A 26,563-nucleotide genomic window follows, 5' to 3' on the forward strand; every position below is an offset into this window, starting at 1 on the left:
TCGCTATCCTACGTTTAGTTTAAAAATTATAGAAGAATAAATTGTTATAAACCACACAAAAAAGTACGCATACACCACAGTGACCTTTTTTTAATTTGTAATTTAGAAAAATTAAATCAACTGATGTGAGCATTGCGCCTCAAATGTTATTTATTTGACTTAGAAGTTTTATATTTCTTCTCTAAGCCAAGTACGCTGCTGAAGCGAAACAAAACATTTTGAAGTCTCCAAAAAATAAAATCGTGTATTATAGCAAAGTAAAAAATAATAAAAATACAAATAAAAAAATTCTAGAAACAAGATCAGAAAATAAGTTTGAAAGCAAAAACAAAACAAATTTAATTTCGTTCAAGATGTCGTTAACGAAATTTTGTGTGGAAAATTTCCTTTCGCTTCAGCTGCGTACTAGGCTTTAGTAAAAAAAATATGAAAAAAAACATTGAGAAACTTTTGAGCCCTTTTAATTGTAAAAAGTCTTCCGTGTTAAAAATGAGAACACACTAACCTACGCCTATTACAAGTATCTATCGATTATTCTTTCGGTTCACAGTAGGTTTCTACACAAAACATTATTTGACGAGATTTAAAATTGCGATCGATAATCTGTTTCTACTTCTCGGTTGCTCAGTATATTTCAAGAGCAGAAACTTCTTTCATACATACTTTTAAAATGAGAACATCAATGTTGCAACCCTATTTTAAGGAGAAAATTATTGTGGAATGTCTTATTTTGTCATAACAACAAAAGCAAAAGTAATGAACAAAATAATTTAAAAACTAAAGGAATAAAGGCTTACAAATAATATGGCAACCCTATTCAAATTAAAAAAAAAAAAACAAAAACATTGCAAATGATCATTTTTGGATAAAACAGTATAAAGTCTAAAATCAAAATGTACACTTTGACAATTGACTCTCTTCTATTCAAAAAATGTGCCATCATTTGATATCTTTAAAATACTAAAGAAAAACAGAAAGAAAAAAACACCTATGGACCTATTTAGGACACTCTTCTATCTTAAATAATGTATAAGCGAGTGCTCGCCAAATGTTATAAAAAAATAATAAAAAAAAAATTGAATAGGGTTGCCAAGTAGGTACTTGTTTGCATTTAAGAAATAGCATTCTTAAGGATAGAATACAAAAAACTATCAACAAATTCTTGAAATTGTTGGTTTTAAAAACTTTATTCTTCAGTTATATTGGAAGTTCTGAGGAAATACATATTTATAAAGTGTTTAAAGTTAAAACCAAGGTTAAGGATACGAGGATAAAAGTTTAGCACTATTATATAAAACTCAATCAAAATAAAAAAAAAAAAACTTTTTCTGAATCCGATATCAGAAAAGCAGTTTTGGGTGCAGTTTTGCCTATTTTTGGAATCAGAAAACTTTGGGTTTTCTTACTTTCAGATTTAAATATCTCAAAAATTCTTACTGATAAAAAAGTTCTGAGACAGATTTGATACCAAAAACCTTTATAAAAGTCTGAAAAAAGGATTAAATAACTTTTCAAATTTGACAAAACCAGATTTTTCTCAATACAGCGATCACAATGAAAACTCAAAAAATAGCTAAACACAAATACAATGTCAGACTTCAGGAAACAGACTTAACGAAGCAAAAAGATAAGATATATGACATGAATCACTTCGGACACTAGAGAGAAAAATTATATTCTTTAGTATAATATGTAATGAATTTGGTAAGCCAGCTACATAATATTTTATCTAAAAAAAAATATTACCGCAGGGCCTAAAAAAAATAACATCAAGCCCCAAAAAATGTTACTTGAATAATCTTAGCGACCAACAAATAATACATCAGGAGCCCAAAAAAAAACAAAAATTAGGGTGACGAGCTCCCAAATATCAATAGGACCCAAAATTTGGTCTTGCCCCGGGTCCCCGGCATCTCAATATACGCCTCTGTACCTACTATTTTCTTATTTTCTTTTTTGATTTTTCTGAAAAATTAAACATTTTTTTACAAAATTTCGTATTTTTCTGAAAAATTAAACATTTTTTTTTACAAAATTTCATAAGTGTAAAGTTTGTAGTGGTGGAATTTTCGGTACTAGTTCAATTTTTAACACTCCATAAAAAAAACGCCTTTCCACTCGTTCTATTGGATTCTAGTGGTTCTTGGTTGTTTTAACAAATAAAACATAATTTCAAATTATATGTCTATTCCTTCGTTTCTAAAGAGTTTTTAGTACTGTTTTCCCTGTTGTAAGAAAAGTCCAAGAAATAAAATAAAAATTACTTCAATGTAGTTGAATCGTCTTTTCATAAGATTCAAGTTTAAAAACCATCAAAAAATGTCAACATACCTAAAGAAAATATTTTATATTTACAAGACAAAAAGCTGTTAGTAAATTAAAAAACATCAAAGGCTGACCTAAATGATGCATTGATGAGTTTAACTTATACTAATTTATTTCCTGATGTTTAGTTCTCTTTTGTCCTGATTTTCTTTATTACGATCCATGAAACACTACAACAAGTTGTACGAGATATGTATATATGTAATTTACGTATGTTTTATGTATTTGTCTTGGGTTAAATCCCATAAACCATAACATTTTAAGTCCCAAAATTTATACAAGTGTGTATATCCTGTTGTTAGGAATCAGTACTTTTTTTTTTGGAAGGACTCTCTGAGTATAAACGTTTATTTCGTTTCATTCTCTAATTGAGCAGACATTGTGTCGCGAAAAAATAATCACAATTTATTTTTGTCCATATACAGGGTGTCCCAAAAGTAATGGATCAAACGAAATATGCTGATAGGCCAACTTTAGGGCTCTCAGAATTTGGTAACTTGTTCATCCCAAATCCTTATGGTTTTCGATTTAATGCAGTTTTTGTGAAATTTCGAAAAACCCCGACTTTGCAACAGTATTTTGCTTCCTCCGCTCATAATTGATTTTTGTTTTTCACAATTTTTTCACTAAAACATTGCCTAAAAATAAGAAATAATTAATTTATCAAAATATTTTTTTTATTTCATATGCCATTTTGCTGCAAATTAATTAACAGTTCCATATTTTATAAAAACTCAATTTCTTTCTTTTATTTCAGAGCAACAGCCTGAAAAAAATTTGTATGGTGTGGCACTGGTTTATTATTTTGAAAACTTGCCGTGTTATAGCAGTTTTCAAAAATGTATTAAAAATTCCAAAGTTGCAAATAGAACGAAAGATATTACAATTTGAATGCAAAAAAACAGACGTTTTCAGAGCAAAATAACAAACAAAAATCGAGGCTTTTGTTCAAAAAGAAATAAACAAACAACACTCGAGAAACTGTGTTTATTTTTCTTTGTTATTTTTCTCTGAAAAGCCCTGTTTTGTTGCTTTAAAATTGTAATATCTTCAGTTCTAACTTCAACTTTGGAAACTTTTATACATTTTTGAAAACTGCAATAACACGACAAGTTTTCAAGATAATAAACCAGTGCCACACCATACAAATTTTTTTCAGGCTGTTGCTCTGAAATAAAAGAAAGAAATTGAGTTTTTATAAAATATGGAACTGTTAATTAATTTGCAGCAAAATGGCATATGAAATAAAAAAATATTTTGATAAATTAATTATTTCTTATTATTAGGCAATGTTTTAGTGAAAAAATTGTGAAAAACAAAAATCAATTATGAGCGGAGGAAGCAAAATACTGTTGCAAAGTCGGGGTTTTTCGAAATTTCACAAAAACTGCATTAAATCGAAAACCGTAAGGATTTGGGATGAACAAGTTACCAAATTCTGAGAGCCCTAAAGTTGGCCTATCAGCATATTTCGTTTGATCCATTACTTTTGGGACACCCTGTATAGCAAAACAGTAGTAGTGACTGTGACATTCTCATGAAAGGATACATTTTATTATCTTTTCCATGAGGAAAAAAAATATAAAATTAAATCCTTTATTGTCCTTATTTTAGAGCACAGAAAAAGGGTCAACAAATAAGAGGTTTTGAAAGAAAGAGGTTGTTGTTTATTCTGCAATTTATGCTTTTAAAGTTAATTGAATAACGTGGGAAATATTTTTCAGAGAATAGAATTTCTGTATCCTTGAATATATATTTGTGTGGGAATTTATCAAGGATCTTTTCTTTTGTTTGTGTTTTTGTTTTTCTTGAAAGAAAAAAAAAACAAAATGTCAAAAAGTTACCGAAGGTTAATACAAATAATAAAAAGTGACTTTATTTAAATTTGTCTCAAAACACAATTTTTTTTTAAGTTCATCATAGCCCTTAAGTGTCGTACCTTTTTATATGTACTTTTTCAATTACCCTTTCCATATTGAGACAAAAAATATTGTTGAACATGATTTTGTTTTCTTTTTTCTTTAGACGAACTCAAGTGGAAAATGAATAAATGAAAAAAAAAAAAAAATAATAAAACTTTGAGGTTAAAAGTTTAATGAACTTGATGAATTGTTTTGAAATATTTTAGTAACCATTTTAGATGGACATTTTAAAATACTAAACTTGAATCTTCTTAACTGAACAATACAATACCTTAAAGTAATATCAATCTTAATTAATAGTTTTTAGGTCATTGAAACTTTGGAAAGGAAATTGTTACTTTGATTGTGGGAAAAAAATTTCATTTTTAACATTTCATAATTTAAAAGGATCTTTTTTTGATGAATCAAACTCTTTTTGATAAAAATACATCGCATTTCAATTTTTCAATTGAGACCATATTTTTTTTTGGTTATGAATTTGACATTTGATGTTTCACTCCAAAATTTACTTCAATAAAAGTTTATTTACTGTTTGTTGATGCTTACTATCAGCAAAAACTCACGAATATTTCGTGCTGCACGAGAAAAAGGGATCAAAAGAGTTCATTCAAATATAGTCGGTAATTTTGTAGTGAAAAAAAAAAGGAAGTGCATTGTGGTTAAATTTAAAAAACTCTTATCCGAGACATCCCTAATTTTTTGTAGATTTTTATTTGACTTTCCTTCCTCTTCCAAATTTAACGTAATATTTTCATGTCAAACATTTCCGTAACTTTTTTAGGTAATTTTATATTGGGTATTCCATTAGACTCGCAGATTGCACTGGGAGATAAAAGTCAGAAAAAATTATAGAAAAAAAAAATAACAATATAAGAACACCCTAATGTACATTACATCCACACCGCGGTAACACACAAAACCTTCCGATTAAGCTATCCCGTAGTCAGGAAGTATCGTATTATCAACCATTTTCTTCTTTGAAATTACCTTTTTCGGTCATATAGAATGAATTCAAGTCTGATATTTACAAGATAAATCCTGGTGTGCCACAAGGCTCCGTTCTGCCTCCAACTCTTTTTCTCATTTTTATAAATTTTCTACGATTACTTCCACAAACTTCTAATCCATTAAATAATTTTGCTGATGTTAAGTCCAGACAAAATAGACATAAAAAAGCCCAAACCCAGAAATAATTCGCATAAAGCTGAAAACTGGTACAGCCTCCAAAAATCCCATACATATGTGCATTAAAAGTTATTCAAGGTTAAATGTCGAAAATGTTAGTTTTTCATATATATCTTTGAAACGGGGAAAGCTATCAAAAAAAAGTTTATAAAAGACTTTTAGGCCTTGAAATTCCCTAAAAAAAACATTGTGAATTTCTTTTTCTACGAGCAAGTGTTTAGAAAATATTGTGATTTTAAAATGTGTCAAATGTTGAAAATAATGGTTTTTTGCGTATTACTCTTAAACGGTGAGTCGGATTGAAAAAAATTCTATGAAAAACTTGTAGATTATGTGCATTTCTATATAAAAACATTTTTTTTTAAGCTGCCGGAAAAAAAAATACATAATTTGGTCAAAATTTCGATTTTTTATAATTAGGAGTAGCTACTAAGCAATCTATAAAATTTGCATACAGAGCATAAGAAAATCTCTCTATATAAGATGTCAAAATTCCCCAAAAATCCCATGGATGCAAAAATATTTAAGAGGGGAAGTGGGGGAGGAGGATTGTTAATTTTGATACCTTAGACTTCAAGGGACAATAAAATGTTATGTCAAAACCTAATATGCCTGTACTTAATATCCATATCCATAATTTTTAAGCGACAGGGATTTAGCAGCATTAGTGTAGTTACTTCTTCTTGTTCCTCCAAAATTAGTTTTAATTTTTTTTTAGCGTAAATTCTTCCTCAAACTTCATGGCTTTAATTTAATTTCAAGCTCTATTATCTTCACCTTATACCCGTCCATAAACATTGTCCCAAAATTCGTCTGTGTTTCCATTTGTAACTATTTTGATAGTGTTTTTGGTCCTCTGTTTTGACCTCAATCGAAGCTAACCAAGAGAGTGAGTTTCACGTGTGTAGATATATGTATATCCTGTTTCATGCTGACATTTCCTGACAACGATGACAACCCAGTACAATGGGGAATGACACCCTACCGACAGGACACCACTTCCGTCCTGTCGTCGTCGGTCGTCGTTGTCGTAGTTGTATCGTCGTTGCTCCTGTTCGTCATCAGTTTCGGTCGTTGGTTAAATACCAACGACAGACAACGAATAAAACTTTGTGCCTTTCTGTCCAGAGGTATATTCTCTGATTATAACCATCTGTATACTACGACCGACTTCGACGACGAAAAAACCTTAGATAATGTATATTAAGTGCTGCACTATACACAAAACATATACATTCACATCATTAGAAATTATGCCTTCGTAACTGACATTTAATTTCAATTAGAGTCGACACAATGCGAATTTCTAAGAGAAAGAGATAGAAAAACCCAGATAGACACTCATATTTTCTCATTCCACACAAGTCTCCACCACTCTCCACATTATTTTTGTAGGGTTGTTGAAGGATATTCCCAATGGCCATGGCTGCGGCCACCACATCATGATAGCGCTCTGTTTCCTTGTGATAATTCCGCACAAATGCAGCCTCAAAGACCCAACCATTTTTATAGGGTTCATCATATAAGTATTTTTGTACAAGAGCCAGATGTTTGGATGCCAACCACAATTGAATGCTTGGTGTACTTTTAGTTTTGCTATATTTCATGTTTAATTTCGAAAAGATACACGGCAATAAACACAGATACTACACCAGTTTTCTGTAGACAAACAAAAAATGGATACATTTAGAGCTGTACGACGACGTATACCGCAGCATCTATAGCAGCCAGCACTATAGCGACAGCTGACACAAGAATTAAAAACAGAAATTCCTAGAAATTCCTTCTTTTTTTTTTTTTGCATTTCACATCTTGGGCAACAAAACATAGAGAAGCTTGTTTCCTAGTCTAGTCCCACATAACACAAGGACCAAACCGGCAGCAGAACAACACATTGCCAGGAGCCGGATTCAGATTTCATAGAGTTTTCGAAATTCGAATATTCTCTCTCCTGACCCAACGAATTAATTGTTAAGTCTAACCGATGTATCTGTGTCGTTTTGTGGAAACAATAGGTCGGCGTAATTAAAAACCCGACAATGTTTTCCGCAACGGAGAATAGGACAACTGTATACAACACAGAAAATAGCAGAAACAGAAATCAGTGTCTGTACAAGCCAAGCTAGTAGCATATGGCTTTTTTATTTCATAAAAAAAAAAAAATTTTTTTTTTTTTTTAATTTTCATGAGAAAAACTGCAAATACTCGTAATATGAAAAACTCATAATTGCAACAAGGAATGTTTTTTTTTTTTTGTGTTCTAAAAAAAAAAACTTAACCCAGACGATAATGCCTACAAGATGTGATGTTGCAATTTTGAAATAAAAAAAAAAAATAGTGAAGCATTTGGCAAAACAATTATTATTTTCGTATTAAGGAAAATTTTTAAGAATTTTAGCCTCTCAGCAAATCTTAAGAATAGGTAAGGAATTATTATTTTCAAGAAAATCTTATAAGTCAAGAGAATTTTAATAGTTCATTCGGAAGAAAGTATGTTTTGCAATTTTAACACTAAATTAAATTCGAAACAATAGAGTTGTTTTACGAAAGGAAATAAAAAAAAACAGTAACTACTCCTATAAGCTTCCTATAATTATGTTATAACTAAAGTATTTCAGGAAACACTCTCCGTTTGCAACCACTAAGGAAGTGTTAAAGTTTGATTATAGAGAATCGACCTACATAGTAAATTTAGTCCGCATAAATATCTATGTTTACAATGAATTATTACAAGCAATAACTTCTATAAGAAAAGCCTTTTGAGTTCTTATGTAGGTAAGAAACTTACTTCGGACAAAAGTAATTAGGTAAGTTAAAGTTTTCCGGAAAATCAAGGGCATAATCTCTAAATTCCAATGACTAAAATTCTTGAAAACTAAACGGAAGATCAAAAGAAGCTTAATCGAAGTCCTACAAAAACTGTGACTTTTGATCGATAAACATATCAATGTTTCATGTGTTTTTGCTTTTCTGAAAAACATCTAAGTAACTTTAAAGAACTGTTATAGTGTGAAAAAGAAAATTGATTCTGAAAAAAGGTCTAAAGAAGCCTTATAGAAGCTAACACATTTTTCGAAACATTTCTAAAGAACTTTATAGAAGCTGTTAAAAGAACTATTTCAATAAGATAATTGATTCTAAAAAAATCATTAGATATTGAATCTTTATAGGAGCTAATATTTTTCTTTTTTTGAAACGTTATAGAAGTTGTTTAACGTATAAAGAGTTTCAATAAGAAAATTGATTCTGAAGAAAGTTCTATAAAAGCCTTATAGAAGTTAACACTTTTTTTTAAAACATTTCTTAACAACTTCTAAGAAAATATTAAAGAAGGTATAATAATAAAATTGATTCTGAAGAAAGGCTTATAGAAGATACTTAGTACTTTTTTGAAACATATCTATTTAACTTTAAAGAAGTCGTAAAAGAACATAAAGCTTCACAAAGAAAATTGATTCTAAAGAAAGCTCTATAGAAGCCTTATAAAAGTTAATTAGTATTTTGAAACATTACTAAACGACTTTATAGAAGGTATTTAAGAAGATACAGCTTCAATTAGAAATTCTTTACGCTAGATAAAAGAAAGGAGGTCAACAAACCGGTAAAAGAAAAAGCTTTGAAATATAATCATATGACACCATTTTTTCAAATTATTTTTTTAAGCTAAAACTAATGACTGCAAAATCAAAACGATTATTTTAAAAAGTGGTGAAACAGGAACAAATAATTAACAAAAACCTGAAAAAAAAAGAATTGGTAAAAGGGTGTTCTTTTTAAAGGTTCAATTATGGGTGTAATAACAGCTGACATAAAATCTGTTTATTTTTTTAAACTTGGTGAAAAAGTTCTGTATTTTATAAGAACTAAGAATCTAAACTCTTAAGAGTCTACTAAATTATGTTGATTGAAAGGGTGTTTTTTTTCCTGTAAGAAAAGATGAAATTCAGAATTAGTAATAATAAAATTATGACAATAATAGTTCCCAAATGAAAGTTCGTTAAAAATTGTTCTTCTAGCACAAGAATTAAGAATCTTAGCAGGGGCCCCATTTTGTAAAACGATAATCGTTGAAACTACTTCGTCCTCGTTGAATTGCGACTACGTATTACGAAAATCGTTTTACCTCAACGATACTCGTTAATCTTTACGACTGCCATTTACCAATCGTTTGACTTTCGTTTCGTATTACGTTTTAGACCCCCAGACTATAAAAACATTTTGAATGATTTTTTCAATAAAAAAAATTCAGCAATAAGTTCAAAAAAATCAATGTCATTAATGGTACCCTTACGAAATTTATTAAAAATGTAGTCATTCTTGTGGGAATTACGACTAATGTAAGTTTATACAATTTTTTAAATGTAAAAGGGTGTTTTTTTTTTAGTGAAAGAGAAAATATTGGCATACTGCAATAATTCGGTTAGTATAGTACGGTTGAAAAATTCAGTAACAATTTTTTTTTCATACAAACCACAAATAAAATGAGCATTTGAAAAAAGGGTGTTTTTTTTGAAAAAAAAAAATATATAAATATGTAATATGCCAACATCAGTTCACAAAATGGTAGGTACCCGATTGAAATCTAGTAAAAATAATATTAAATTAGCATAGGAGCCAAGAATCTTAGAAGGTCATACAGCTATTTTGGATGAAAGGGTGTTTTTTTTTTCTGCCGAAATGCCGAAATCTTTATTTTCAATTGAAATTTCACTCCAGTGCGATTTTAAATGAGGAACCAAAAAAAGCCTACATTTCAACGTTTCAACTAATCCAAAATAAAAGCCTTACCTAATTTCTATACAAGGACTATTTCCTTCAGGAAATACATACTGAATATCCTTTAAATATCCATCAACACACTATCGACCCACTTTACTAAGCTTTCCAGCTTAAACACAAATAGTGATAAAAAACCACGACATCAAGTTTTTTGGGGGGGACCCCAGAGGTTTAATCCTTATTGATGATGTTAAAAAAAACTTTTTCAACTACTCGATACCTTGGTTAAAACACCTTCTTAAATTGTATTCCTAAAACTAGCAGCAACAGCAATTTTTCTTACTTAGAAACATTGAGTTCTTACTTCCCTAAAAGGCTTTAAATAAAAGCCATAAATGATTTGACTCTCAATAATGGGATTATCCTTGAGGCAATGATTTTTTTTTTGCTGTTCCTCCACAGTTTCCCATGGGGAACTCTAAGTATGTGTATACGATAGAAGCCACTGCCTAAGTTTTAGTTTGTTGTTTCGTTGACAAACTGGACATTCCTTTTTTTACTGCCCCATTTGAAATGAATTACCCTTACTTAACGACTCTCTCTCTAAGTCGTAGGGGGCTGGTATATGGTACATTCATATAACTTCGACATATCAAACACACACATAAACCAGGGGCGTTCCCAACTTCCATGTTTTGTTCAAGTTTATATGCATACAAGCATCGTTTATATGTCTAAACCACTCACATATACACGATTTTCCGAAGGATTTCTAGAAAACATTTTTTAACATTTTGTCCTTTTTTTTTGTCCTCATTGCAGCCCTTGGACCGTGATCAACCCAACGGAAGACCTCAATGGAGATTTACAGTATTCGCACAAGATGAAGGCGGCGAAGGCTTAGTTGGCTATGCAGATGTGCAAGTTAATCTAAAGGACATCAACGACAATGCCCCAATATTCCCACAGGGAGTATACTTTGGTAATGTCACAGAAAACGGTACAGCTGGCATGGTTGTTATGACAATGACAGCCGTCGATTATGATGACCCCAACGAGGGGCTCAATGCAAAACTCGTGTATTCCATTGAGAAGAATGTCATCGAGGAGGAAACTGGCTCGCCCATCTTTGAAATTGAACCGGAAACGGGTGTTATCAAAACAGCTGTTTGTTGCTTGGACAGAGAACGTACCCCAGATTATTCAATACAAGTGGTTGCAATGGATGGGGGCGGACTCAAGGGTACTGGCACAGCATCGATACGTGTGAAGGACATCAATGATATGCCGCCACAATTCACAAAGGACGAATGGTTTACGGAGGTGGATGAAACCGATGGGACTAGCTTGCCGGAAATGCCCATTCTAACGGTCACAGTGCACGACGAGGACGAGACAAATAAATTCCAGTACAAAGTGATTGATAACAGTGGTTATGGAGCGGACAAGTTTACAATGGTCCGAAATAACGATGGTACGGGCAGTTTGAAAATCGTTCAACCTTTGGACTATGAAGACCAATTGCAAAGCAATGGCTTCCGGTTTCGTATACAAGTCAACGATAAGGGCGAAGACAACGACAATGACAAATACCATGTGGCATATTCGTGGGTGGTGGTGAAGCTTCGTGACATCAATGACAATAAACCGCACTTTGAGCGGGCCAACATTGAGGTATCTGTGTATGAGGATACTAAAGTTGGTACTGAATTGGAGAAATTCAAAGCTACCGATCCGGATCAGGGTGGCAAGAGTAAGGTGTCGTATTCGATAGATCGTTCATCAGATCGACAGAGACAATTTTCGATAAATCAAAATGGCAGTGTGTCGATACAGCGTTCGTTGGATCGTGAAGTGGTGCCGCGACATCAAGTAAAGATATTGGCCATTGACGATGGTATTCCACCAAAAACAGCTACGGCAACATTAACTGTGATTGTACAAGACATAAATGATAATGCTCCGAAATTCCTAAAGGACTATAGGCCTGTACTACCGGAGCATGTGCCACCACGTAAGGTTGTGGAAATTTTGGCTACGGATGATGATGATCGTTCGAAGAGCAATGGACCACCATTCCAGTTCCGATTGGATCCGGGTGCAGATGATATTATTCGGGCATCATTCAAGGTGGAACAAGATCAAAGTGAGTATATTGTTGTTGATTTGTTTTGTTTTTGATGATTTCCAGCTGGTGGCAATTTGCAAAGGAGAAAAATTGATGAAGTGTACAAGTCGGTATAGTTCAGGTTATGTTACAGAGTTGTGATACTATACAAAACACATAAAAAGACGATTTGTGATACTTTACCCTCCAATATGGTGCTTATCAGAGCTACCTGTGAAACTTTCCAGGGAAAATCCTCATGCTTAGCAGGCCAACCTGCTAAGATACCAGAGCAACTTATGATATTCCACCGGAAAGCCAGTGATACTAACACGGATAACCCCTACCCTTGATACTAAATGGGACAACCCGTGATACTCACCGTAACAATTTGATACTTATCGGGGTAACCCGTTGTACTTAACATAGAAACCTGTGATATTCTCAGTGACAACCTGTGATACTTACTATAGCAACCTTTATTATACTTACTGGGGTAGCCTGTGGTACTAACTGCAAGCCGTGATCCTAACTTTATCAATCCTTTATTGTAGCAATTTGTGATACTTATCTGGACAACTTGTGATATTTACCAGGGAAACCTGTGATACGTACCCAGACGTAACTGCTGCAACCCGTAATACTAACTGCGGCAACTATTGATACGTGATACCGTAGCAATTTTTCTCACACTTACCGTGACACTTTCTATGGTAACCAGTTATATTTACTGGGACCACCCGATATGCTTGCTAACTGCTGCAACCGGTGATACTAACTACGGTAACCCATTATACTTATTGTAGAAATTTGTGATATTTATCGGGTGACCCGTGATACTTAACAGGAAAATCTGTGATACTCACCGGGATAGTCCATGAGACAGATTGTGATACAACCTGTGATACTCTCAGGTTGTATCGCGTGATAATTATCATGGCAACCTGTGATATTTACTAGGCCAACCTTTGATACCTTCAGAGATGTTCTGTGATACTATTGCAATCTGTGATATTTACTGGAGCAACTTGATACTTAACGAACCATGATACTTAACGAAGCAATTTGTGATAATTATCGCGGAAAGTCGTTATACTTACCAAGGAAACCTGTGATACTTTCTTACGTGATACTTTCTTGCTTTCAAAGTGACTCCATATTAGTTTCAAATCGATTGGAAATAAGTTTTTAATCGATAGCATTGTATTCATTATGCATATACGATTCGATAGGAAATTAGTTTAAATTCGGTTTCAAATCAGTCTTAAATCAGTTGCAAATTATTTTAAAGCGATTGCATACCAGTTTCAAATTATTTTGAAAAAATTACATAATAGTTCCAAATGAAATAAAAGTAGTTTTTAAACTGATTCTAGATTATTTGGAATTTAATTGCAAATCATTTGTAAATTGATTGCAAATCAGTTGTAAATTGATTGCAAATCAGTTGTAAATTGATTGCAAATCAGTTGTAAATAATTTTCTAATCGATATCAAATTAGTTTCAATTTGATTGGAAATTTGATAGGAAATTAGTTTAAAATCCGTTCCAAATAAGTCTCAAATAAGTTGCAAATTAGTTTTATAGCGATTGCATACTAGTTTAAATGAAACAAATTCTAGTTTTAAATTAATTGCATACCATTTCCAAATAAAATGATCGTTGTTTAAAATCAGTTGCATAGAAGCTGAAATTTGATTGCTATCCTTAAAGCTACAACTTTCAAGGACCAAGCTCATGGAAAAGTAAACTTGAAATACATTTTAAATGTCCACTCCAACAGAATTTCAAGAAATTGGCTTCATACAAAAACGTTCAAAAGGAAATTCCAAGAAATTCGAATGACCATTTCAACTTATTGAAAACTTGTCTTTCTCCTATTATACATAGTCATGACATCAAAAAACCAGAAACTTTTGAGTTCATGGTTAAACTCTTTGATGATGACAAAACCGTCCGTGCGTGCGTCGTCATGAACCTTGTATGTTGTGTGTCAATTGAATTTTCTCCAAAGATTCCTTGTGGACATTTATTAATGAATTCTTCATTTCAAATCATTTTTCCTGCCTTGAGAATTTCCTGATGCCCTCTTCAACATCATTTTCTTCTATATATGTGTCAATGGCAAGAACAACCTTCAAATTCAATTCTCAAAGAGAGAAGAACATCCACTTGCACTCAATACGAACGTATATTATATAAACATACGTAGAGTCAGAAAGAGAGTGCACTTTCTATAGTATAGTCAATTTTACCAAAGAACCAAATACATGCCAAGAGCATAACCAAGAATTCTCCTCAAAACCATCATCATCATCATCCTCATCAGTGACTCTGTTTGAATTAAAATTTAATTACACTCTGGTTTCCTGTTGTCTAAAGATTACCCCCCTCAATACCTCTATCCCATTCACATTACCCCAACCGCATACATAAAAAAAACCAGAGCAATCCTTTTGCATGCAGAGAACCAACAAGAAGTGGATTTCTCAGTAGTTTTCCTTCTAGCTCCGAATCTGAAAAACGAACAATATACGACTATAGCACACCAGAACAATGAGCAATCACTTCACTTCTTTAGAATCATTTCGCCGGTAAGTGAGTCCTCTGGAACACAGAAGAGAACACAGAGGGCAGCACACAAGAAAGACAAAAAGATAGACATCTCTTGCCTCCATGCAAGGAGTTCCGACTTTGGCTCTGCTCTGAAATTTTTCGTGCAATCTCAATTTGCAAATTGCTTGTGGCCAGTTCTGGAAACAAATCGCCAAAGTGATTTCCCTTGTACATTTCATAAACACTTTAACCATTTTTTTTTTCTACTTTCTTTTTTTTCGTCCTTTCTTGAATATATATAGAGGGTGCCAATGGTGATGGTATGGCTGTAGTCTCATCATTACGCTCCTTCGACCGTGAACAACAAAAAGAATACCTAATCCCCATTGTGATTAAGGACCATGGCAGTCCGGCCATGACTGGCACCAGTACACTTACCGTAGTGATTGGCGATGTGAACGATAACAAGATGCAACCAGGCTCAAAGGACATTTTCGTCTATAACTACCAAGGACAATCGCCCGACACTCAAGTCGGACGTGTGTACGTTTATGATTTGGACGATTGGGATTTGCCCGACAAGAAATTCTACTGGGAGGCTCAGGAACATCCTCGTTTTAAATTGGACGAAGACTCTGGCATGGTAACGATGCGAGCTGGAACTCGCGAGGGTCGTTACCACCTACGATTCAAGGTCTACGACAGGAAACACACTCAAACTGATGTTCCGGCCAATATCACAGTTACAGTCCGTGAAATACCCCATGAGGCAGTCATTAATTCAGGCTCTGTTAGGATATCTGGAATATCAGATGAAGACTTCATTCGTGTATGGAATTATCGTACGCAGAGCCTGTCACGCAGCAAGTTGGACAGGTTCCGTGATAAGTTGGCCGACCTGCTTAACACCGACCGCGAGAATGTGGACATCTTCAGTGTGCAATTGAAGAGACGTCATCCGCCACTAACTGACGTACGTTTCTCCGCTCATGGCTCACCCTACTACAAGCCAGTTCGACTAAATGGCATTGTCCTGATGCATCGCGAAGAGATTGAGAAGGATGTCGGCATCAACATCACAATGGTGGGAATTGACGAGTGTCTGTATGAGAATCAAATGTGCGAGGGCTCATGCACGAATACCCTGGACATTAGCACACTACCCTACATGGTGAATGCGAATAAAACCTCTCTAGTGGGTGTTCGGGTGGACACCTTGGCCGAATGTACATGTGGAGCAAGAAACTTTAGCAAGGGTGAATCATGTCGCAATACTCCATGCTACAATGGAGGTCGATGCATCGAAACACGCTACGGTCCACATTGTTCCTGCCCAGCTGGGTACGCTGGACCCCGATGCCAACAGACAACGAGAAGTTTCCGTGGCAATGGGTGGGCCTGGTATCCGCCCTTGGAGATGTGCGATGAATCGCATCTGAGTCTGGAGTTCATCACCCGCAAACCGGATGGCCTGATTTTGTACAATGGTCCAATAGTGCCACCGGAACGAGATGAAATGCTGATATCGGATTTTGTTTCGCTCGAGCTGGAGCGTGGTTTTCCACGGTTGCTTATTGACTTTGGTTCGGGAACTCTCGAACTGCGAGTTAAAACAAAAAAGACACTGGACGATGGTGAATGGCATCGGGTGGATCTGTTTTGGGACACCGAAAATGTTCGTATGGTAGTGGACTATTGCAAGTCAGCCGAAGTGACTGAAATGGAGGATGGCACACCACCGGAATTCGATGATATGTCGTGCCAGGCACGTGGCTTGATACCACCATTCAGTGAGTATTTGAATGTAAATGCTCCCTTGCAAGTTGGAGGATTGTATCGGGAACAATTCGACCAGTCATTGTACTTTTGGCGTTATGCACCAACAACAAAGGGTTTCGATGGGTGTATACGAAATGTTGTGCATAATAGCAAGTTATATGATTTGGCTCATCCGGGATTGTCGAGAAATAGTGTAGCTGGGTGCCCTCAGACAGAGGAGGTTTGTGCTCAGAGTGAACAGACAGCACGTTGCTGGGAACACGGCAATTGTGTGGGTAGTTTAAGTGAAGCACGGTGTCAATGTCGTCCCGGGTGGACTGGGCCAGCTTGCAACATTCCTACAATACCAACGACCTTTAAGCAGCAGAGTTATGTAAAGTATGCTTTGAGTTTCGAACCCGATCGTTATAGTACACAGATACAGTTGAGATTCCGGACAAGGGAACAACATGGTGAGCTGTTCCGTGTGAGTGACCAGCACAATCGAGAGTATGGAATTCTCGAGATCAAAGAAGCTCGCCTGCATTTCCGGTATAATTTGAATTCGCTGCGCACTGAAGAGCGAGACCTGTGGCTTAATGCTATAACGGTGGATGATGGACAGTGGCACGTGGTGCGTATTAATCGATATGGATCAGCGGCAACTCTTGAACTGGACGGAGGTGAGGGCCGAAGATACAACGAAACATTTGCCTTCGAAGGGCATCAATGGCTGTTGGTGGATAAACAGGAAGGTGTGTATGCTGGTGGAAAGGCTGAATATACGGGTGTAAGGACATTTGAAGTGTATGCGGATTATCAAAAGAGTTGCCTTGATGACATCAGGTGGGTATCATTTTTTTTTTTTTTTTTGAGATAAATAGATCGATATTGATTTATGTGCTGTGAACTGAGTGAGAGGGGGGCAGGAGTATATTAAAACTGAAATGTGTTTTTTTATTTGACAGATTGGAAGGCAAACATCTGCCACTGCCACCAGCTATGAATGGCACTCAATGGGGTCAGGCAACAATGGCAAGGAACTTGGAGAAGAACTGTCCATCGAATAAGCCCTGTTCGAATGTTATCTGTCCGGATCCGTTCGAGTGTGTGGATTTATGGAATGAATACGAGTGCACGTGAGTATTTTTCTTCCTTTCTGTCTGTTATTAATTTTTTTTTGTGTGTGTGTTTTTTCCTGTCAAAAAAGGTGGGAGAAACTTCTTTTTTCTTATTTCATTCATTTTCATTCCTTGAATATCCCTTATATTCCCATGATATTTTAAAGATTTAAACTTGCCGGAAATGTGCTAAGAATTTTTTTTTCCATTCTCCCTGTCTTTCGCTCTCTCTGTTGCCAAACGAACGATTCAACATGAGATTGATGATGGAAAGAAATGTTAAAAGTTTTCTTGGTATTTTTCCAGTGATTTTCAAGTCGATGAAACTACAAAAATCCATCTATCTTCAGTCACTTTTTATTTTATTTTTGATTTTTTTTTTCTGTTTGTTTTAAAGTCTTCTAAGTTTTTTTGTTTGTTTTTTTAGTTGTAATTCTTTTTTTTTTTCTCTGAATATCCTTTTTCTATAAAACAAGAACGAACACAATGAAATAAAAAAATTTTCAAAAATATATAAAGTTCTATACCCTTTAGGCACACAACATAATATTTATATAGGGTACCTAACGGTATATATGAAATAGGATTCATTTCGAAAAAAACACGAATTTAAAACATCGATATCTGACGGACGTGTGTATATTGCCGGCAGGCGGATGTCGGAAGTCCTTTTAACATCATTTTCACACACACACACACATAAACACTTCACAAATATACACAAAACAAATATGGCGAGGATAATATTTCCGCTATATTTGGTTATCGTTTTGATTGCGTATCCCCGATAAAACAATTAGTTTGATTCTTCAACTCTACAAAAAAAAAAAGGATACCCTCCAACGACTCATGAATGTAGGCGTAAATTTTCATAAAGGTTGTGTTGTTTTTGGTGGTAATGGTAGAGGTGTTTGTGTATGAAATTGGATATCCTTTTCTTCTGGGAACACAACATCAATAAATCAATTTGCCTTGAAGGTACTTCGCTCTACGATATACCACCGTTTCTATATTCTTCTTTATAAGGCTTGTTGAAGCTCATGGTTTTGGTGGTTTTTATGTATGTGATTAAATGTTTATATTGTTTGGGAATTCTCTATTTCATTGTATGTGTGTAGGTTAATACCAAAACCAGGATATCAATCTATGTATTATTCGATGGGAAAATGTTTGCATTTGGTAAACAAAATATTATACCAATAAAATTGCTGTGTGTTGGGTTGGTATGGTGTTAGCAAAATGTAATATGGCATATAACATTCCTGACACGTTCTCAGCTGTGAATTAGCTGTTTGATATTCGACTTCGATTGGAAGTAAATCAATCTAAATAGATGTATTGCCCATATAGACGCACCACGGTATAGCGGTTTTTGTGTATATTGGCTTAATTTTGTACGTGTATAATATACCTTTGTAGGTTCCTACCTGTGATGTTCAAAAGAGAGAGGTAATTTTTGGTAAGTTTTGTGTGTTTTGAATATAAAGATTGGATTTTTTTCTTTTAAAGGTAGATTGGTTTAATAGAAATTATCACAAAAAGAACATTGGTAAATATAATTAAATAGAAATTTAAGAAATAGGAGGTCATGAGTTTTTAATACAAGGCTTAGAGCTTAGTGGTGTTGAGCACGTGTTGTTTGGTGATTGTAGTAATCGATGAACTATTATAATTGTACTAAGCTAAGGTCAAATGGACCATTAGACTGTAATAATAATGACCCAAAGTGGATTTTGGTGCGAATTTGGTTTGTAATTTTTCATGTCGTTGTAACTTTTTTCGGTTTCAATATTTTATAGGAAATATGTTTATGAAATTGACGTAGAATTTTCCGAAGAATTCGAATATTGTATCCACACTTTCTAAAAAGTATACTGTCACCATTATAATAACAATGTTTTGGGAACACCTTTTTTAGTTTTGCAATTTTGTCCAGCCAAATTCGCACCCGTGTGCCGACAGAAGGTTAATATCGGAACCTACGTCAACAAAGACCTTTACTACCTCGAAGGTCTGGTGAGAGTTTGTCCAATAGGTAAGTGGGGTGTTGGGTGTCCCTGTTTCACGACAGAATTTACGCTATTTTCTTCCGATTATGCAATATTGTCAGCATATGCGAGCAATTAAACGAAATTTTGAAAGATGGTGGCTTTAGAGCTATGTATTATTCTTTCCAGGATGATACAAAAGAGGTCGCATGATAGCAAATCGCCTTGTCTAAAACCTTTTTTTGACATGAAAGGTATCGATGAGGTCTTTGCCAACTTTAGCGCTATTAACGTGCTTTCTTCGTCGTTACCCTTCAAAGATGAATGAGCTTGGCGGCGATGTCAAAACTATCGGTTTGATGATCCTGGGTTTTTTCCAAGATCTGCTGTAATTTGAATATTTGTTCGATGGAAGACTTTCTGGTCTAAAGCCGCACTGATACGAACCTATCTTAACGAAAGCCTTCAGACGTTCACGTGATACGTTGTAGACGATATTAAGGTTACTTACTCCTCTGTAACTGGTGCATCACAGAAGCTCTCCTTTCTTAGGGATCGGGTAGACATTTCTGAGGTTTCATATCTATTCAGCAGATTAGCTGGTACATACTCCCAACCAGGTCATATTCTGCCGCTTTAAATAGTTTGGCAGTAAGGCTGTCATATCTAACAGCTTTGTTGGACTTATGATTAGATATAACTTCCTTCGCTTCGGCCTGGTCATGGACATGGAAGTTCAGGCCTTCTTCGTAAACTTTGAATGGTGAAATCTATATTTGAGAGTAGTTGGTTTCGTCATCGCGGAGATTGCAGAAGGGATTTTCCCAAATTCTCAGCATCGATCGCTTGCCACACTACGGCAATGATTCCTTGTTCGCCTTTACATGTATTAGTTCTAGGTTTATAATCTTCGGAACATCATTCCTTTTAGAGCGTTCATTTATTTCCTCGATTGCTCTCGAGTTGCCTCTTTTGTCCTGAAAAGCTGATATTCCTTGGTTTTCTTTGAGCTCATTGGCAGGCCTGGTTCTTTCCTGCAGTGTCACTTTGTAAGCTTGTCAGCATCCATCAACCAACCAGGGCCTAGTGAAACTCCAGCGTCTCAGAGATGCTATCATCGATCATTTCTTGCCACTTTTGCCACTTTCTCTCTATACGTAGGACCCTAGAGGTTATTTAAAACGTGATCGTTAAAGCATTTCTCGGAAGTCGAACCTCCCCACAGTATTTCCTTGTGTTGGTGACGGTCTGGATATCTGTATTCGTACACTGGCTACTACAAAGTACTGGTGCAAATCAATTTAGTCTATTCTAAATAAAGAAATGTGTTCGGGAGAATGGCTCCTAGTTATAAAGCTTCCAAATATTTTGGAACGATAATTTAGGAATTTCTTCAGTTAATCCGTTTTAATTCGACATTCATAGTCGTTCCAAAACTTCCTGCCTCTCGTCCACGCCAGTTTCTTAAACAATAATTGTATGAACGGGAGGCCGGTTAACTCCCTCCTTATTGGCCATATCTCTGAATATTTCGAAGTAGTCCATTAAAGTTGTCCCCTGTGTAATTCATTCTGACTGAAAACCGTTGATTTCATCTAGGAAAATTCCTCTCAGTGAAAACACTTCTTCTCCCACCCACTCTCTCGTTTGCTGCCTCCAACAACTTGTGCATTGGGTTTGACACAATTTTAGGTTGAGGTAGATACTAGACACTCGATGTTCGCCACGTGAAGGTGAAAATAAGTCTTGGTAGACAGAGGTTGATTTATTTAAAATCCTAACATTTACCTTTTCTACCAAACAAACACTGAGCTGTCAAAATGACAATTAAATGATTAGCACGAAAAATTAAAGAACTTGTTATACTAATGAAGACGTTTTCTGGCAAATAACTTCAGTATGAAGAACTTTTATCAAAAAAAAATGCAAACAAATGAAGGATAAATAATATAAACACAAATAAAGTGCCCAAAATTAATCCTGACAATATTGAAAGTTAAAAAATACAAACACACACACTCTTCAAACAGGATAAAAAATTTCAACACACAACATCACTTCAATATTGACCCAATTATTATGCAAAAAAAATATACATATAAAGCGAATACCTTTTCGTCATTGGCTTAAAGTTGTAATTGTTAATGAAAGTCAAAAATAATAAAAAAAAAAAATAACAGCTCAACAAGCAAATGAAATAAAGATACAAAACAAAAATTGAATTTTATACCAAAAAAGGGTTACTCCTTTTTTTTTAAACTCTCCTCTCCAATGAAAAAAAAAATAATAAAAAAAAAAACGAAAAATATTTAAATTAAATACACATTCGACCCTTTTTTTGTATAACAACAACGTCAGTTTCAAATAACAAGTTTAAAGGGGGAATATTAAACAGGATGAAATGTAAATTAGCGTGTTTCCTGTTCAGTAAAAGAATTAAAAAAAAAAAAAAATTCCCACTCTCTATTTTGACAGAGAAAAGACATAGGAACAGGTTTATATATAAATTATCCTGAAATGGATAAAATGGACATCGCTCAAAATGATGTATATACGCGATCGTATAAATATAAAAAGGGTTTTTGAGCTCTACAAGTTAATTTAAATAAACAAGAACACGCGTTACATCAAAAAAAATATCGTTACATTATAATGTTGTCTAGCAATTAAATGAACCAAATTTGAAACACCTTTTTGTGCTAAATGAATTTAGACGAGAAGTTGTTTTTTTTTTATTTTTTGGTACTTTGTGACAAAATTGTTATGTACTGTGAATAAGGATATATTGTTTTCTTTTTGTATGTCCTTAAAACTGTCAAAGTGACGTTTTAATTTTAAAACAATTTGTAAACTATTGATATTCAACATCGATGAAACTGTTATAGTTTTTCAAATTTTTGTTTGTTGAAGTGAAAAGTTGTTTTGTGACATGAAATTGGTTGGTGTCGAATACATATACATAGCTCTGCGATTGGCATTGCCTTTACAAAAGCTCCCTGATGCATTTTAAAATGTTTAACACGTAGTTTCCTGACCAGGAGCGCACAAGTGATGCACTACAGCACATTTAATTTTTATCGTAGTTTTGAAGCTCACCTTCATCGTCGGATGTTTTTTTTACCGGCGAAAAAATTGCTAGCAAACGATTGTTTGGAGAAGTTTTCTTTCAAATACATCAGGGAAAATTTTATCAACTTGAGGATGGTTTAGTCAATTGTATGAAAATTCGATATATTTTTTTTTACACAATTTCGTGTATGTTTTCTTAAAACCTTTAGATAACTCCTGTGTTCTGTCTTTTGGGAAAAATATCAATACAACGAAATATCGTTTTCGCACTTCATCAAGTTTCCTGTTTGAGAAGCTTGACTATCATTCCATTTATCAGTGACCCACTTTATGAGTAGGCAGTATTTTTTGCATTTCTGCGGGATTGTTCTTTTTTTATCACGAAACTTATCTCATTTCTACTTTGTTCTGCGATACGCTAGCGGGAATAAGTTGATTTAAATTAAATAGATCACAACAAAAACATACTGTTAAAAAAAGAGCCAAGTTCTCCTATGTTGAAATTATGCTGGCACAAAAAGTACTGAGATGTAAAAGTGTACCAAGTTCTAAAGTTTGGGTTCAAATTCGTATCAATAAAATTTTGATTGTTCTCTTGACAATTTTTCTTTTAATTACCGATTTTTAAAGTTATTTCAAAAATTGCCAAGTAAACAACCAAAATTTTATTGATACGAATTTGAACCCAAACTTTAGAACTTGGTACACTTTTACATCTCAGTACTTTTTGTGCCAGCATAATTTCAACATAGGAGAACTTGGCTCTTTTTTTAACAGTATGTTTTTGTTGTGATTTCACTACTTTTTGCAAGGTATGGCTGTAGAATTGAAAGTCTCTATATTTGATGAAAATTCAGTGAAAATGGGGGCGGTTGCCACGCCCCCTGGCTGAAATTCTCAAATTTTAAATTTTTTCCTTTGTATAAACTACCAGCTCTACCGTTCTACCAAATTTCAAGATTCTGCGATAATCAGAAGTGCTCTATAATATTTGATGAAAATTCAGCGGAAATGGGCGGTTGCCACGCCCCCTGGCTGAAATTCTCAAATTTTAAATTGTTTCTTTTGTATAAACTACCAGCTCTACCGTTCTAATAAATTTCAACATTCTACGATAATCAGAAGTGCTCTATAATATTTTATGAAAATTCAGCGGAAATGGGCGGATGCCACGCCCCCTGAATTGAAAATCTCAAATTTTCGATTTTTTCCTTTGTATACACCACAAGTCCTATCACCGTGTAAAATTTCAAGTTTCTACGATATCGGGAAGTTCTCCATAATTTTGATGATCTGTCAGTGAGTCAGTGAATCAGTGAGTCAGTGAGTCAGTTACGGTTTTTGCTATTTTTGAAGCCCTATATCTCAGAAACTACTCATCGTAGGAGGCTGAAATTTTGTGAGGTGTTTGGTTTTGACCAGCTCAACAAATGTAGCGAGTTTGAAATTTCTATCATCTTTGGTGTGGAAGTTAGAGGGGGGTCGAAAATGGCCTGAGTTGTTTCCTGTAAATAAGGGTGTAGTGCCAAAGTTGCTAGAGAACTTGGCTGGGCACTACCGTGCCCCTTGATACGCAAGTATCAGTTGGCCGTTTTTGTCGATAACGATTTTTAAATAAAAATAAAACCGCTTCCAGTCCCTACTTAACTAATCCTACCGAAATTAGCAGGGTATCAAAATTCGCCAGATGTTGTTGTAAGCTCTGAACACCTGTGAGCTCTTGGCCTCTGTTTACAGAGTTTTCTACTTCCAGCAGCAAAGAATTGATGTATGAAACAATTATTCCTTTCTTCATTTTGTACTTATAGATCAGGGAACATTTTTTCAGTACTTTTTTAAGCATTGAACACCTGTGAGCTCTTGGCCTATTCTATATACGGTTCAGCAGTCGCATCTGTTTACAAAGTTTTCTTTCTTGGATTCCGGAATAGCGCATTCAGAATACTGAAAGAATACCTGGGAACAATACCAACATGATTTTGAGTAAATATCACAAAATGGTTTTTGGATATTGAGGTATGGAAATCTTTGTCTTATGCATCTTCTTGTGAAACTGAGTCCATTTTAAAATTCTGTCCTGAAGGCTATCTTAATCTACTACTAAACCAATGCTGTCTTTTGTTTCGATCTTTCCGTTAAAGTTTCTAAGAACTTAACATTGTATTTCGCATGTTTCCCTTTAGAGCTTAAGCACTATAAGCACTTGTAAGTGCACTGAATGTAAGAACACAACATTATTGCTTTTTTCTTACAGTCTCTTACAGTTTTTGCGAAACAGTGAAATATTTTTAATGGAAAGCTGCTGATTCTCCAATAGAATAAACTTTCTCCTTTGTTAGAGCATTCGCACTGATAAATGTACTGTATGTATGAGCGTTACGAAATTGTTTTGATGGAAAAGCTACATCTCTGTAACCTACTAGTAGGTACTGGCTGGTTTGCTTGATTTTAGCTTGGCACTGTTGAAATTAGATATGTGTTTCCACAATTAGCAGAAAATGCTAATGGTTCTATTAGAACTTCCTAACTCATTTCTTCTAAATTTTTGGAAAAAATATCAACATTTTTTCTATCATAATGCTGATAGTCCATTTGACATTTCTAGGGAAATTTCCTCGTGTGAAAGTGTTTATATCAGCAAAATGATATTCATCTAAAACTTTCAACTGATTCGCTCATCAATGTTTCCAACGAACAACAATTTGACTTTTTCAAAAAATATTGAACTCTTAACAACGTTACTAATAGTAGTTAATCAATATAGTGTGAAAAAAAACGTTCTATTTACACCTGACGGATGAATGATATTGTATTGAAACCGAAATTGTTTCTATAGAAAACCCTCAAGTGCTCAATCACCGCTTGAAAAACGTTCTATCAAAAAAAACCCCACAACTTGTTTGCCAACCAATATTCCACTAAATGTTTTGTATTGTCCAAAACAATAGAGAAAGAAACAAATAAATGGACATTGCCAATAGCAAACTATAAGGTATCATCACTTTGTTGTTTAATACAATTTAACACTACAGGCTCTTTTGAAAGATATTCTCTCTCTCTGATTGAACTACATTCGTCCAGGCAACACAAAAACAGGATGTCACACTTTGATTCTTCTTTTTCCCTTTACACAAAGTGTGTCACAATAAAAGAAATAAATTTGAAACGTGAATTCCTTAAATAGAAATCCCATTTTCCCAACTGGTTCTATAGCTGCTGAATCCTGAGTTTGCACTTTTTCATTCTCTGAACACAAAAAAAAAACGATAACAAACAAAAAAAAAACGATGCCTGTATGATAACAGAGAGACAGTGAAAGAGTACATATAAAATGTTGTACTAATGGGGTACTAAAGTCAGATTTTTTTTTTCATTCAGGACTCAGGAGTTACCTAATATTGTGCACGCCATTGTGAATGAGCCAAAAGAACGCCAAACAAAAGCTCCTCTGGAGAGAATTAAAAAAAAAAGGAACTCTCTTTATTTTTTTTTTTTTTTTTGTGTACTGTACAAGATAGGTAGGTGGTAGGAAGGTACTTCACTCATTATTGTATAATGGTTGGCACTTAAACAAGGATAATGGACAAACAATGGCAAAAGACTAAAAATGAACATTGTGCTTTTCGATAAAAAGAAGAGAAATGAGACGACAGTTTTAAATTTTTCATCAACTTGTGCAGCACACACACAGTATATGAGTACTCTATAGTACAGTATATAGTCTGGATGTTGTTATAAAAGAGAAAAAGTTAAATAGAAGAGGGGCCATACGACAACATTTAATTTTAGACACATCTGTGTTAAGGGAGTAA

The 26,563-nt window shown here is 34.3% G+C and overlaps 1 protein-coding gene across 2 annotated transcripts in view; it reads left to right on the forward strand.

Annotated features, from left to right (window-relative positions):
* The window catches only part of LOC129905841 (neural-cadherin), a 269,076-nt gene that overhangs the window by 212,179 nt on the left and 30,334 nt on the right, over nucleotides 1–26,563 (forward strand). For both annotated transcript variants that reach the window (XM_055981443.1, XM_055981442.1), the window contains exons 6-8: nucleotides 10,974–12,297; nucleotides 15,118–17,419; nucleotides 17,542–17,712. In XM_055981443.1, the coding sequence (XP_055837418.1) occupies nucleotides 10,974–12,297; nucleotides 15,118–17,419; nucleotides 17,542–17,712 (3,797 nt within the window). The remainder of the gene's footprint in view (nucleotides 1–10,973; nucleotides 12,298–15,117; nucleotides 17,420–17,541; nucleotides 17,713–26,563) is intronic.

Source organism: Episyrphus balteatus, chromosome 1, assembly GCF_945859705.1.
Source record: "Episyrphus balteatus chromosome 1, idEpiBalt1.1, whole genome shotgun sequence".
Classification (NCBI taxonomy): Eukaryota; Metazoa; Arthropoda; class Insecta; order Diptera; family Syrphidae; genus Episyrphus; species Episyrphus balteatus.